The sequence below is a fragment of the Phoenix dactylifera genome, unplaced genomic scaffold, assembly GCF_009389715.1.
Source record: "Phoenix dactylifera cultivar Barhee BC4 unplaced genomic scaffold, palm_55x_up_171113_PBpolish2nd_filt_p 000977F, whole genome shotgun sequence".
NCBI lineage: Eukaryota > Viridiplantae > Streptophyta > Magnoliopsida > Arecales > Arecaceae > Phoenix > Phoenix dactylifera.
In genome coordinates, this window is record NW_024068333.1 from 113,909 (window position 1) to 129,213 (window position 15,305).

A 15,305-nucleotide genomic window follows, 5' to 3' on the forward strand; every position below is an offset into this window, starting at 1 on the left:
GGCTCTGAAACTTACTCGAGTCGTCTCTAACTTTGGCACGCACCTAAAACTCATGCTATAATCGTGCCGAATGACGGAAAATCACTTAATTAAGATCTGATTTGATGATCATTGGAAAGAAACTCTATTTTTAACCACATTGTAATCATCAAAATCAAGGTATCTAGTGGAACCACTAGGATGGATCAATCACTCCTAATCCCCTCCTAAGCACACTAAACCTCTCTTCACTTAGGGGTTTTGTAAAAATATCTGCTAATTGATTATCAGTACAAACAAATTGGAGTGTCACATCACCATTCAATACATGATCTCTTATGAAGTGATGTCTTATCTCAATGTGTTTAGTTCTTGAATGTTGAATTGGATTTTTAGTTAGGTTTATGGCACTTGTATTATCACAATTAATGGGAATTTTATCTTGTTTAATGCCATAATCTTCTAATTGTTGTTTAATCAATAAGATTTGAGCACAACAACTCCCGGCTGCAACATATTCAGCTTCTGCAGTGGATAATGCAACCGAGTTTTGTTTCTTGCTAAACCATGAGATAAGGTTTTCTCCTAGAAATTGACACGACCCGCTGGTACTTTTTCTATCAAGCTTACATCCAGCGAAGTCTGAATCTGTGTACCCTATTAAGTTTAGGCTAGATTCTTTAGAGTACCATAGCCCTATGTTCTTAGTTCCTATTAAGTATTTAAAAATTCTCTTAACTGCAACTAGATGTGATTCTTTAGGATTAGCCTGATATCTAGCACACATGCACACACTAAACATAATATCAGGTCTACTTGCAGTAAGATACAGTAAAGATCCTATCATACCTCTATAAAGTTTTTGATCTACAGATTTACCTGATTCATCTTGGTCTAACTTGCATGATGAGTGGGGGTGCTGATTGACTTGTTTCCCTCCATGTCAAACTTCTTGAGCATCTCCTTGATATATTTGGCTTGATTGATGAAGATGCCTCCTTCAGACTGTTTGATTTGAAGCCCAAGAAAGTAGTTCAGCTCTCCCATCATGCTCATCTCAAACTCACTCTGCATCAAATCAGCAAATTCCTCGCAGAGGCGATTGTTAGTAGCATCGAAAATGATATCATCAACATAAATCTGTACTAATAACATATCCTTATTTTGCTTTTTCAGAAATAGTGTTGTATCTACATTTCTCCTAGAGAATTCATGTTCTAATAGGAATTTGCTAAGCCTCTCATACCATGCTCTAGGTGCTTGTTTTAAACCATAAAGTGCTTTATTTAGCTTATATACATGATTGGGGTATTGATGATTTTCAAAACCAGGAGGTTGTTCTACATATACCTCCTCATTAATATACCCATTTAAAAATGCACTTTTTACATCCATTTGAAATAGTTTGAAGTCCTTAGAGCATGCATATGCTAATAGTAGTCTAATCGCCTCAAGTCTAGCTACGGGAGCAAAGGTTTCATCAAAATCTATACCTTCTTCTTGATTATACCCCTTTGCTACTAGTCTAGCCTTATTCCTTATAACAATTCCATTTTCATCAAGTTTATTTTTATAAATCCATTTAGTACCAATAATTGGATATTCAGAAGGTCTCTCTACTAGATTCCACACTTTGTTTCTAGTAAATTGGTTTAGTTCTTCTTGCATTGCATTTATCCAATTTACATCATTTTCGGCTTCTTCTATATGTTTGGGCTCAAAGTGTGAAACAAAAGCTAGATGGTTATTCAAATTCCTAAGGGATGCTCTAGTCCTAACGGGTTGAGATGGATCATCTAGAATTAGTTCCTTAGGATGCCAATGAGCATACCTCCAAGCTTTAGTTAGCCCATGATCCATAATAGCCTCTTGGCTTGATGATTCTCCTTCAATCAACTTTTGATTATCATCTTGTAATCCCATCTCATCTATCTTTTCTTCAAGTATTTCCATATCATCATCAAAATTAACCTTCTTACTAGACGAGATGTCACTAGAGTCATCAAAAACAACATGTATAGATTCTTCTATAACTAAGGTTCTTTTATTAAAGACTCTATAGGCTTTACTAGTTGTAGAATAACCTAAGAATATTCCTTCATCAGATTTAGGGTCAAATTTCCCTAGATTATCTTTTCCATTATTATGCACAAAACACCTACATTCAAAACATGAAAATAATTAACCTTTGGTTTTCTGTTTTTCCACAGTTCATAAGGTGTTTTCTTTATAATGGGTCTCAATAGAACTCTATTTAGTATGTGACAAGAGGTATTAATGGCTTCTCCCCAAAAGTACTTAGGGAGGTTACTTTCACATAACATAGTTCTAGCCATTTCCTCTAGTGTTCTATTCTTCCTTTCCACCACTCCATTTTGTTGTGGTGTCCTAGGTGCTGAGAAATTATGGGTTATCCCCTTCTTACTACAAAATTTATTAAATGACTGATTTTCGAATTCGGTACCATGGTCACTTCTAATGGCTATGACTGAAGACTCTCTAGCATTTGTTACTTCCTTATGGAACTTCTTAAACATAGAAAATGCTTGATCCTTATGCACTAGGAACATGACCCATGTGTACCTAGAGTAATCATCTACTATAACTAGACCATATTTATTTCCACCTAGGCTTGTTGTTCTAGTTGGACCAAATAGGTCCATGTGTAATAATTCTAGAGGCCTAGAGGTAGAGACACATTTTATGGATTTAAAAGAGTTCCTAGATTGTTTGCCAAATTGATATGCTTCACATATTTTGTTCTTTTCAAATTTTAATTTTGGCAAACCTATCACGGAGTCTCTTTTAACTAGTTTAGTTATTGTGTCCATGCTTGCATGACCTAACTTACGGTGCCATAACCAACTAGCATCATTATCTTTAGTTTCATTTACAACTAAACATTGGTTATGTTTTGCAAGATCTTCTAGGTCTACAACATATACATTTCCACGTCTAATCCCTTTAAAAACTAAACTATTATCATTAGGGTTTGTTATAATGCATAGTGATGGCTTAAACATAACATCATACCCTTTATCACATAATTGACTAATGCTTAATAAGTTATGCTTAAGACCATCAACATATCTAACATTATCAATAAAAGTAGAAGGGGTGATTTGAACTTTACCAATACCAATGATGTGACCTTGGTTGTTGTCTCCAAAAGTCACAGCACCTCCCTTCTTAGCTTCAAGGGTGAAAAATTGATCTTTGTCACCCGTCATGTGCCTTGAGCAGCCACTATCCAAGTACCAGCAGTTTTTGTTGACCTTGGCTGCAAGACACTCCTACACAAGCAAATCATGTCATCTTAGGTACCCAAGTTTTCTTGGGTCCTTCATGGTTAGTCAAGTTGGTTCCTTTTGGAACCCATACCCTTTTAATTTTCTTTTTTGTTTTATTTTTCCTAAAATTACACACATTCGCTTTATGACCTATAGTACCACAGCAAAAGCAAGTTATTTTCTTAGTTTTAGTTTCCCCAGCTTTAACAAAGAAGTTACTAAGAAGTTTTTGTTTATTTCTTGGTTTATACCCTAAACCCGCTTTATTAAATACGGCTCGTTGACTTTTAAGTATCATGTTTAATTTTTCAGAACTATATGTAAATTTTTCAACTAAGGGTTTGTATTTGTTAAGTTCTTTAGTTAGAGTTTGATTTTCTGCTTTTAGGTCATTAAGTTCTTTTGTGAGATCCTTATTTAAGATTTGTTTATGATTTTTAAGTTCTGAAAGTTCCTTAGTTAGTTTTTCATTATCTTTAGTTAAGGTACTAGTCTTTTGAGTTAAAAGTTGGTTGCTTGTCTTAAGTTCTATATTTTCTTTGATGATTAAATCCTTATCCTTAACTAATTTATCGTATTTATGTAGGTATGATTGATTAGCTATTTTTAGTTCTTTATTCTTAAGATTTATGGCCTTATATTCTACCATTAATTCATTAAATGCATCATAAAGTTCATCAAAAGAAAAATCAGGATGCGTATCGGAAGTTACCTCGTTTTCATTGGCCATAAAGCAGAAATTGGCCTTCTCTTCTTGTTCATCATCTGATGAGGAGGATGATGAGTCGGAGTCGGATAGTGTTGTGACAAGAGCCTTCTTCTTCTTGTACTTACTCCCCTTCTTCAGTAAGGGGCACTCAGCTCTTATGTGACCCGGCTTCTTGCACTCGTAACACCCAATCTCCTCATTTTCCCTTTCCTTACCTTTGTCCTTGCGGTAGGAATTTGAGGGGCCTCTCCTTTGATGATAGGACTTCTTGTGGTTGATGAATTTCTTGAACTTGCGCACAAGAAGAGCCTCACCATCATCTTCCTCATTCTCTTCTTCGTCACTGCTGCTACTGCAAGACAAGTCCTTGTTAGATGAAGTAGACTTAAGAGCTATTACCTTTTTCTTGTGGGAGGACTCCTCTTCGCTGTGTTGCTTCATGGTTAGCTCGTGAGTCATTAGGAATCCAAGGAGCTCTTCAAGTGGAAGCTTGTTCAAGTCTTTAGCTTCTTGGATTGCCGTCACCTTGGCTTCCCATGACCTTGGTAGGCAGCGAAGTATTTTTCTGACAAGATCACTGTTAGTATAGCTCTTGCCAAGGCTTTTTAGGCCATTGACAATGTCAGTAAACCTAGTGAACATGCTAGTGATTGTCTCATTAGAATCCATTTTAAATAGTTCATACTTATGAACCAATATATTAATTTTGGATTCTTTAACTTGATTCGTGCCCTCATGGGTCACTTCAAGTCTATCCCAAATCTCTTTTGCAGAGTTGCAAGTAGAGACCCTATTGAATTCATTTCTATCCAAGGCACAATAAAACACATTCATAGTTTTAGAGTTTAGTTGTGCCTTCCTCATGTCATGTTCATCCCAATCCTTTTCTAGTTTGGGTACCTTGATACCCTCTACATATATGGATGGGATGTATGGGCCATTTACTACAATGGTCCACATCTCATAGTCTTGGGCTTGGATGAATATTCTCATCCTAGCCTTCCAGTATGAGTAGTCGGATCCATTAAAGAAAGGAGGTCTTTGGGTGGACTGACCCTCAATGTGGGAAGATCCAAATGGGGTTGTCATTTGATCTTTTAACTCTTGGGTGGAAGAGTTTAGGCTCTGATACCACTTGTTGCCCAGATAGACAACCCAAGAGGGGGGGTGAATTGGGTTTTAAAATAATTTGAATAATTAAAACGATGTGGTTGACTAATTAAAAACTATTACAAGTTATTTAATTAATGCTAAGTGCTGTGAGTGATGTGAGGGGAAGAATAAGAGAGACAATCCAACACAAACACAAGGTTTTATAGTGGTTCGGAGCTAACCCTTGCTCCTACGTCCACTCCCCAAGTCTCACTTGGGAATTCACTATAACCCCCTTGGATTACAGCCGGTTGTTTTTCAAGCTCACAACCAAACTTGTTGTTTTACGAGCTCACAACGAACTCGGTCGGTTTTCCCAGGCTCACCGACTAGAACCGCCCCGATTGTTTTCCCGGGATCACAATCAAACCCTTACACACGTTGGTTTTAACTCGGCTCACCAACCAACCTCAATCCCCTTGATTCAATCTCCGATTGAACCAAGTAAATACAAATTGTAGAAAGAAAACAGAAAATAAGCTTCTCAAAAAGCAGATGAAAACAATATGAACAATAAATGAAGTTAAGAAGCCTCAAACGCTTTTAGATTGGAGATGAGGAATGGCTTCTTAAACTTCTGGTCTCCTCTTGAAAGAGTAGTCGACTTGAATGCAGGAGAAGGAGGCTTTAATTGCTGGGAAGATGTAGTTGGAAGCAGTAAATGCAGATCTTCCTCTTTTTCGTTGAAGAGCACGTTGCAGAGCTTGAATGCTTGATTAGTTGGAGTGGAATAGTTGTTCTCTGCCTTGCTACAGTCCTCTGTGGCTATTTAAGCCAACCCCCACGGAAACTAGCCGTTAGAGTGCTTTTTCTGCCCGTTCTGAACACTCTGCGCAGCCTGACAATATGACCGTTGGTGGGTTGGAGTCGACTCGCGCGATCAGGAGTCGACTCGGCTGTAGCGGGAGTCGACTCAAGCTTTTCCGGAGTCGACTCGGCAACTGTTCCAAATTTAAATTAAAGTTGCCTTCACGACTGGGAGTCGACTCGTCTTGACCTGGAGTCGACTCGTCAACTTCTGAAGCTGACTTGGCAATTTTGGAGTCGGCTCATCCACTGAAGTCCGTAGATCCAATTTTGAATTTTGTCCACTCGAGTCGACTCGACTGTCCTGGGAGTCGACTCGAATCTCAGAGCCCGAACTCCCGATCCTCTGTCTTTTGGCTCGTCCAGTCTTGGAGTCGACTCGAACTTCCTTGGAGTCGACTCGGCTCTCAGTTTCCGAAAGATGGTCTTCTGCCTTTTGACGTGAAGCTGTCTTGGAGTCGACTCGAGCTGTCTGGGAGTCGACTCGAATCTCAGAGGCAGTAACTTGGTTTTCTGTCTGTCTTGGGGTCGCGGTGTCTTGGAGTCGACTCGCGTATTGCGGGAGTCGACTCGAATCTCAGAGTCCATAAAATGCTCTCTGACTTTTTCTTTGTGTACCGCTGAGAGTCGACTCTTGCTTTCTCTGGAGTCGACTTGCCACCTATCGGAGTCGACTCGCGTTCCACTGGAGTCGACTCGAATCTCAGACCCGAAAACTGTTCTCTGACTTTTCTGCCTGTGACTGCTTGGAGTCGACTCTTACTTTCTTGGAGTCGACTCGGTGAACATCGGAGTCGACTCGCGCACTTCGGGAGTCGACTCGCTGACAGGTTCTGAGTTGAAGCTTTCTGTCCTTCTGTCTGTTCTCAGTCAGAGTCGACTCGTACTTATCTGGAGTCGACTCGAGCTCGTGCCAGTGAACTTGATACGCTTGGAGTCGACTCGTGATACTCGGGAGTCGACTCGAGTCTCAGACATTGGTTCAAACAGACTCCTTAACTTATCCAAAAATTATGAACCAAGTCTTGGGACACTTAGACAGGATTTTCACTGAAACACTCAATTGAATTCATTAGTAATCAAAAGATATACTCAAATGCTTTGAGCTCATCAAAATCAAATGGGGTTTTAATCAATCACTTCACAAAAACTTTGCTCACAATCTTCACTCCATACAAACTTTGCTCGTTTCTGGGTCAGACGAGTCAAAGGAGTAGCGATCCGAGAGAATCCTTCCACAAATCTTCTATAATAACTAGCCAAACCCAAGAAGCTTCTGATTTCAGTGACATTTGTAGGACGAGGCCAATCCACCACTGCTTCTATTTTCTTTGGGTCCACTGACACCCCTTCTTTAGAGATTACATGACCAAGAAATGCAATACTATCCAGCCAGAAATCACATTTGCTCAGTTTGGCATATAATCTATTCTTCTGAAGAATCTGTAATACCACTCTCAAGTGATCTTCATGTTCTTCTTTGCTCTTAGAATAGATCAGTATATCATCAATGAAAACATTAACAAACTGATCCAAATACTGCTTAAAAATCCTGTTCATCAGATCCATAAAAGCAGCTGGCGCATTGGTTAGTCCAAATGGCATAACTAAAAATTCATAGTGCCCATACCTGGTTCGAAATGCAGTCTTCGGCACATCATCTGCTAGGATTTTCAATTGATGATACCCAGATCGCAAATCTATCTTGGAGAAGACTTGGGCACCTTGTAGCTGATCAAATAAATCATCAATCCGGGGCAGAGGGTATTTGTTCTTCACTGTCACCTTGTTCAACTCTCGGTAATCAATATACAGCCGCATACTTCCATCCTTCTTCTTGACAAATAGTACAGGAGCTCCCCATGGTGAAACACTCGGGCGGATGAATTTCTTCTCTAGAAGTTTCTGTAGCTAACCTTCAACTCTCTCAGCTCTGCCGGGGCCATCCGATAAGGAGCCTTCGAGATAGGCCCAACACCCGGTAATAGATCGATTCGAAAATCAATCTCCCGATCAGGAGGTAATCCAGGTAGATCATCAGGGAATACTTCTGGATACTCTCTCACAATAGGGATATCCTCTAGCCTTTTTTCTCTTGTAGTGTCTACTACACAAGCTAGGTAGGCCTGACACCCCTTTCTGAGGGCCTTCCTTGCACTCATTGCAGAGATAATGTGCAAAGAGGGATTCTTAGTGGGTGCATCACCCTGATAGAAGATTTTCTGTTCACCAGGTATCTAAAACACTACCCTCTTGCCAAAGCAATCAATGTGAGCATGATATTCAGACAGCCAATTCATACCAAGGATGACATCAAAATCATACATGTCTAACAGTACTAAATCAGCCAAAATTTTTCTGTTCTCTATCTGAATTATGCAGTTTTTATGAACAGAATCCACCACTACTGTCTTCTTGAGAGGGGTAGCAACAAGTAAAGGCTCATCTAACTTATCAAACATAAGATGCAAGGATGCAGAGAACTTGGAGGATATAAAGGAATGTGTAGCGCCAGAATCAAATAGTACTGAAGCATCAACAGAGTTGATGGGAATCATACCTGCCACAACTCTGTCACTGGCACTAGCATCCTGTCGTGTCAGTGCGTACACCCGTGCAGCTCCTCTCTGCATCTGATCAGTTGGTCTAGAAGGTCCAGATTCAACTTTCTTTTTGTTCGGGCAATCTCTGGCTATGTGTCCTGGCTGCCCACATATAAAGCAGGCTCCCATCCTCATCAAGCAAGGACCAGAATGCATTTTGTCACAGTAATAACAAGCCTTAAATTTCTTCTTCTTGTTAGGAGGGCCTTCAAAGTTTCTTGGTCGGTTCATTAGATTCCTTGACGTCTCGGCCCTTTTCTGCTCACCTCTTTCCTTCCCTGATTTCTTCAGATCTGCTTCTACCTTCAGTGCTCTCTCCAGGGCCTCTCCGTAGCTGGTAAAAATCAGAACTGACAACCGGGATCGAATTTCATCCCTCAAGCCTTGCTCAAATCTATTAGCCTTGCTTCTCTCAATCTCTATCATCTGAGGGCAGAACCAACCCAGCTTAGTAAATTTGTTGGCATATTCTAGCACAGTCATATCATCTGTCTGCCTCAGAGATAAAAATTCATTTTCTTTAGATATTCTGACTGACTCAGGAAAATACTGGTCATAAAACATCTTCTTGAATTCCTCCCATGTCGGTAGCTCGTCCTCACCCTCGAGTGCAGCTTCAATAGTCGTCCACCAGAACTCTGCATTCCCCTTCAGCATAGGGATAGCCAATCTGACCTTTACTTCTTCGAGATATTGCAGGGCTTTGAACATCTTCTCTACCTCCCGAATCCAGGTCTCAGCAACCAGAGGGTCAGCTCCACCGTCAAACATAGGTGGGTTGAGCCTACGGAATCGCTCATAGTAGGACTCCATGGACTGTGCAGGTCGGACAGTGGCCTGCACCTGCTGCTGCATCTGCATCTGCACCTGCTGCTGCATCTGCATCTGCTGTTGCATCTGCTGCTGCATCTGTTGCTGCATTTGCTGCTGCATCTGAAGGAGCTGAGTCATCACCTGACTTGCTCCTGCAAAATCGGCCTGGGTGGCAGCTGGGTTAGGAGTTTGCTCGGCTGCCTGCCTGGCAACTCCTCTCCCTCTTGCTCCTCTCCTCCGAGCTGCAATATTTGCCAAGACTTCATTCTCTCTGTTCCTCATTTTCACCTAAAAAAAAATATTAGCATAATTCAATTAACTAATTTTCTTTATTTTGAATATGCCGAATTTAATTTAACGAGACTTAACTACCCATTTCCCTTACTAAATTTTTTTTTTTACCCTTTATTAAACCTATTGCTCGGATACCACTAAATGTCACGCCCCAAATCCGGATCATGACACGGCCGTGCTATTGCTATCTTATGCACACAATAACACGAAGCCACATAAAATTTCATAATAAAAATAAATAGTTTCATTTACTAATGTCATAACATTGTTCATGAAGTTGGAACAGTACAGAGCTTCTAAAATCTGATTATTACATAATATTTTCAATTACCCCAACCCTGAATAACATCAAGCTCCCTGCTCCTAGTGGTCTTAATCATCTGTAGGAAAAAAAGTAGATAAAAAGGTATGAGCTACACAGCTCAGTAAGTAACCAGGTACTATCTTATTGGATCAAGTACAATTATGCCAATGCAGTGATTAAAAAAAGCCAACAGTTGATGTAAAATAAAACATTTTATAGATGATATACACAAATCAGGTCATAAAGCAATGCATGTTCTATCTATAAAAGTTCATAATCATGATAATGCAAGTCATATAAAAATATTGCCATTTATCCATACTTTATAAAACATACTCTCAGACGGATGTGCTGCTATGGTCACTATAATCCCGTGACAGGGCCTGTTAATCTTAGTCGACTAATTCTGTTATTCGTTACCAACTTTAACCCGTTGGCAGAGGGCCTGTTATTCTTTGGATGCTAGCTCCAGGGTGTCGACTGGCCTCTATTTCTAGAGGTGGTCATAGCTATCTAAGAGTTCATAAATCATATTCTTTTTCTTTCATAAATCATAATCATCATAAATAGGTTTGAAAATGATAAATAGCATTATATAATTTAAAATGCATAAACATGCCCCAAATATCATTTTTCATACAGTCTAACATAATCATAATTTCATAACTCATACACCATCAAATATTCATGAAGGATGCTCTTTAATCAAATTCATGAATTACATGCAATCATATACTTGATCCTAATTTTGAGAAAAATATATCATAACCAATACATTTTTATAATTGTAAATAAACAGTAATTTAAAAACTTTAAGATCAGTGCCAAGGTTACTTACAGCAATATGCTTTCCAATTTCTTACGTCCGGGTGACAAATCCTTGATCACCTAAATAAATCACATAGGGGTCACATTATTCTCTATTTATTTCATAATTTTCTAATTTATCATAACATGAATTTACTTGGTTGGATCTCAAGTCCAATTTATTTAATTTAGAGCCCTTGGCCTCGATTTAGAACCAGATTGGGTTCATGTAGGTCAATTGGGTCTTTAATTAAAGAATTGGGCTCGGTTCTTAATTGGGTCTAGCCCTTTCGGATCAATTTAGTCTTCTGATTAGGTTATTGGGCTCAATTTCAAGTCCAATTAGATTTAATTTTGGTCCAGGGTCAATGTGGCTGATTTAGGCTTGAGTCAGGGTCAACCCGAAGTCAATTTGGTCTCAATTTAGTTAAACTGATTTTGAATTGGTCTTGATTCATATTCAATTTGGGTCTGCCGAGACTAACTCAGCTTGATTGGGTTCAGACCAACTCAATTGGGCTTAATTTGGTTCGGATTTAACCCAATTCACAGTTTGGGTTCGTTCAGACTTAGCCCATTCTGATTGGGCTCGGGTTTAGACAAATTTGGCTAAACCCATTTTTCTTTTCTTTTATTTGGGCCTAACAGGTTCGGACCCGAACTCGGATCCGACCCGTTAAGTCGGACCCGTTGAGGGTCTTTTTCTTTTTTTTCTTCTTTTTTTTCCTTTCCTTTCCTGTTCTTTTTCTTTTCTTTTTCTTCTTTTCTTCTTTTTCTTTTCTCCCTTCTTCCTTCCCGAACCTTCTTCTCCCTTTTTTTTTTTCTTTCTTTTTCTTCTCCTCCTCTTCTCTTCTCCCGATTTCTCCTTCCCCCTTTCTTCCTATTTCTTCTCCCGTGGAGGGAGGAGGGCGAGCTCGGGAGGCTTGGGAGGAACGGGCAGCGGCCGATGGCGCCCGGCGGCCGGCCTGCGGCGCCCACGGCCACACCCGCGGCCGTGCCCGTGGTCGTGCTCGGGGGCGCATCGGCGGCCCGCGGCCGCGTCTGCGTCTGCATCCCGCTGCCGGCGACCCGCGTCCCACGGCCGACGACCTGCGGCCCACGACCGAGGCCGGCGCCCGCGGTTGCGGATCAACCACCAGTAAGTCTCTCTCTCTCTCTCTCTCTTTTTTTTTTATCTCCTCCCCCTTCCTTCTCCCGTGAAGGGGGATCGGCTCGGGAGAGGGCCGGCTTGAGGCCGGCGGCACCAGTTGCGCCTATGGCAGCCTCGGTAGCCGCGGTCTGCCTCCCCTTCTTCATCTCTCTTTCTTCCCTCTTCTTCCCTTCCCGTTTTAATTTTTATTTTGTTCTAAATCTACTCTACAAAGCATAATTTGTAGAGAACAGGAATTAGAGCTTACCTGATCTGAAGGTGGTCGTCCGCCTCCTACTCCGGCGATGCGGCCTTTTGCTCCAGCGGCGCGGGTCCAACACCAGGTCCTGCCAACCGTGAAGGGTTGTGAGAGAGAGATAGTGGAGAAAAGGGAAGAGGGTGATGAAAGTCTCCACCGATCGGGGCTTCTTGTAGCCTCTGATTGCAGGAGAAGGCGGATGGTTGTAACCGCCCGCCATCAGGCGTTACGAACGCCTGCACGATGGTATAATGCCCCCCCCCCCCCCCCTCCGTTTCTCTTGGGAGTGGGGCGGTTATCACACCATATAAGTGATGTAGTGGTATCAGATTTAATGTAATGACAGAGTGGCCTCATAGTCGCAAAAAATAGTTCTATTTGCAGTGTAGGCACAGTGGTGATAGAGAAGCTGCATAAAGGTTGGTGCTGATTTGGCTGAGATAGGAGTGATGAAACAGTAGCAGCAATAACAAGGTTGGGGATAGCGTTACAAGTAGGGATGGTGGAATTACGTGATTGTAAAGACTAGAATAACAATATACTGTGCAATAGAGGTATTGGGGGGGATGGATGAGAAAAAAATTCATCATCTCAATATCAGATTCCGTACCGATGACATACTAGTACAGTATCGGTATGGTATGGTACAGAATTTTTTGACATACTAAGTATCAATATATCATTCATACTAAATATTGGTACCGAACCAGTATGGTATATTTTATATCATTTATGGTAGTAATGTGGACGAGACTATGAGACAATGATGGCTGTCGGCGTGGTCATGAGCTGCAGAGAGGATGGTATGACAGTAGGACTGGTTCAAACTAAAACATGCCTCTGCAGGCCCAGCCTGGCCCCGGACTTTTATTCAAGGGCAGACTCAAAGCTTGAAGTAAAACTGATTGGGCTTTTACTTGTTCGGTTTCATCTTGGGGTTGCAGCTACTCACATAGAAGAAGGCAAAGGGAAGAACAAAAGGTGAGAGAGGGAGGAAGTAACTTCAAGCAACGGTTAGTGTTGGAGGTATTTTTTATTAATATTCTCATATAAATGCATTAATTCAAGAAACAAGATTGCAAGCAATAATTTAATCAAATACTATCACTATATACCTGTTAAAATGACCACTGTAGCAGCTAATAATTTATTCAAATGATCTGATCAAAGCTAGATAAATAACAAATATTGTTGTATTATAATACTCAATAATGAATTAATGATAACCATATAAAGTTGTTATCTTTTACTGTAATGATAGCTTCCATTGATTTTAACATTATACGTGATTATATCTTGCACATAAATTGCACATAGTTAAACAGGAAAATAGAGCCAGATGACTCTAGAAATATTTATTAAAAAAAAAAATCATTAGGGAGACAATGGCTAGCACTTCAAAAATAGAAGAAAATAAGAGACACTAGATTGTTTCGTTGATAAAGTCTTTTGTAATCATACCAAGTAACTTCATACCAAATCCTGTCTTCACTGGGATTTAAGAGATTAAGGGTTTTGCGAGAAGCCTAACCCCGCTTTATATAGCCATTGCCTACAAGCCTTTGCTACCAAATAAAATAAGAAGGATACTACAATGAAAGAAAAGAACTCAAAATCTCCTTTCTGACAAAGAAATCATCTTACGAGAATTGAAGTTTTGCTACAAAGGCTTCTTATAGAAGCTTCTCTCGATAGTAGAGATGGGACTAAGATCTTCTCACCATTTCTTTTTTGACAAAAACTATCTCATCAGTCTCTTCATATCTTAATTTTATCTATTTCTAATCTAATCAACGCCATCTATGAAATATTCGTCCTTTATACTCCGAAATGCATCTCATGTGTTGAGCTTCAATGAGACGTTCATAACTTTAGTTTAAGCTCCTTATACAAAGAAGTATACAAAAAATTGTACAAAGAATGCTTGATCAAGCAGGCAGATAAACATCTACACAAAGGTTGAAGAAGTCTACCAAGTGGCTCTCTGCCTATACGACCGAGTGTAGAATACTTAGCACAAAAAAAACATATTAATGCATATGCTATTGGTGTCTCTTTTGAAGGGAAGTTCCTGCTTCAACTTTTCCTACCAAAAAGAAAAACATTATGGAAATGTGGGGAAGGGTCCTTGCTGTAGTTTGGAAGCTACATTAATTTGTTAGTAACTAGGCATTAATAATTTCTATTGTAGCCTGCATAAAGGTTTCAACAATTTATAACAGCTTTAGCAGAAATATTTTCTCAAGACTGCATAGATTAGTGAGTTCTTTTAAATTGTTTGGCAAAAGAACGGATGAAACCTAGTTTGCATTATCTCTCTATTTGTATTTTCTATTGGGCTGGCTGCTTTACAAAATTTTTGAGTAAATACATCCACTTGCATTGGCCATCAAAATGTCATTAAGTAAAACAAGAGAGTTTTTTCATAACTCCGAACCAATATGGTCTGTCACATAGAAAGCCATCCAGTTTGCGGCTCTATATCACATGAAATAATGCTCGATTTGGGTCGTTCGACATTGTTTGTGTATCAAATAGAAAACTAAAGCATCTAAACTATATTTGTTTATCAAGCAAACTAATGAGCAACCATTGGCCCAAAACTAGAGGCAAGCCAATCTAGCCTCGACCTCGCCAGGAACTAGCCTAACGTTCGAGCCTGATGCTTGGGCCAAATCCCTGCACGGAATCTGACCCCAATAACTATATCCTTCAAGGTCTCAACACATGACCCAAATTAAGCGGCCAAGCCATTTGCTTAACCCATGATAAGTACGGAAAACAATTCATTGTCTTTTCCCATAAGTCACTTACTTAACCCAAGCCACGTAACCCCTGGCACCTAAGGCCCGAGTTCATCCAACGGCACACCACACCTCCCCATGCATGCGAGGAAATCCGGTGCGGAGGAGCGGATGATGTGAAGAGGCAAAAGGAAAATTTTCCGCACCCAAGAACATTCCCAGAAAATGTAGACCGGCCAAATCCTTTTGCATACCCTCGCTCTCTTAATTAGTGGACTTCAAGAGGGCCCGCATCAAGGAGGCACCTCTATAGTTTATGAAGCATAAAAAAATAGGGTCATTATTTTAAACCCACTAATGCAGCCCAAACTTGCTACTGTTGTTGCTGCATCATTGATAATTTGATCAAATTGCA

At 40.2% G+C, this 15,305-nt stretch overlaps 1 protein-coding gene across 1 annotated transcript; it reads right to left on the reverse strand.

The window, feature by feature from the left end:
• Window positions 1-7,832: 7,832 nt before the first annotated feature.
• On the reverse strand, window positions 7,833-9,635 carry LOC103699347. The gene is made up of 2 exons (XM_039121120.1): window positions 8,187-9,635; window positions 7,833-8,144 (listed from the first exon to the last, which is right to left on the reverse strand). The coding sequence occupies exons 1-2, from the start codon at window positions 9,633-9,635 to the stop codon at window positions 7,833-7,835; spliced, it is 1,761 nt and encodes a 586-aa protein (XP_038977048.1).
• Window positions 9,636-15,305: the final 5,670 nt, after the last annotated feature.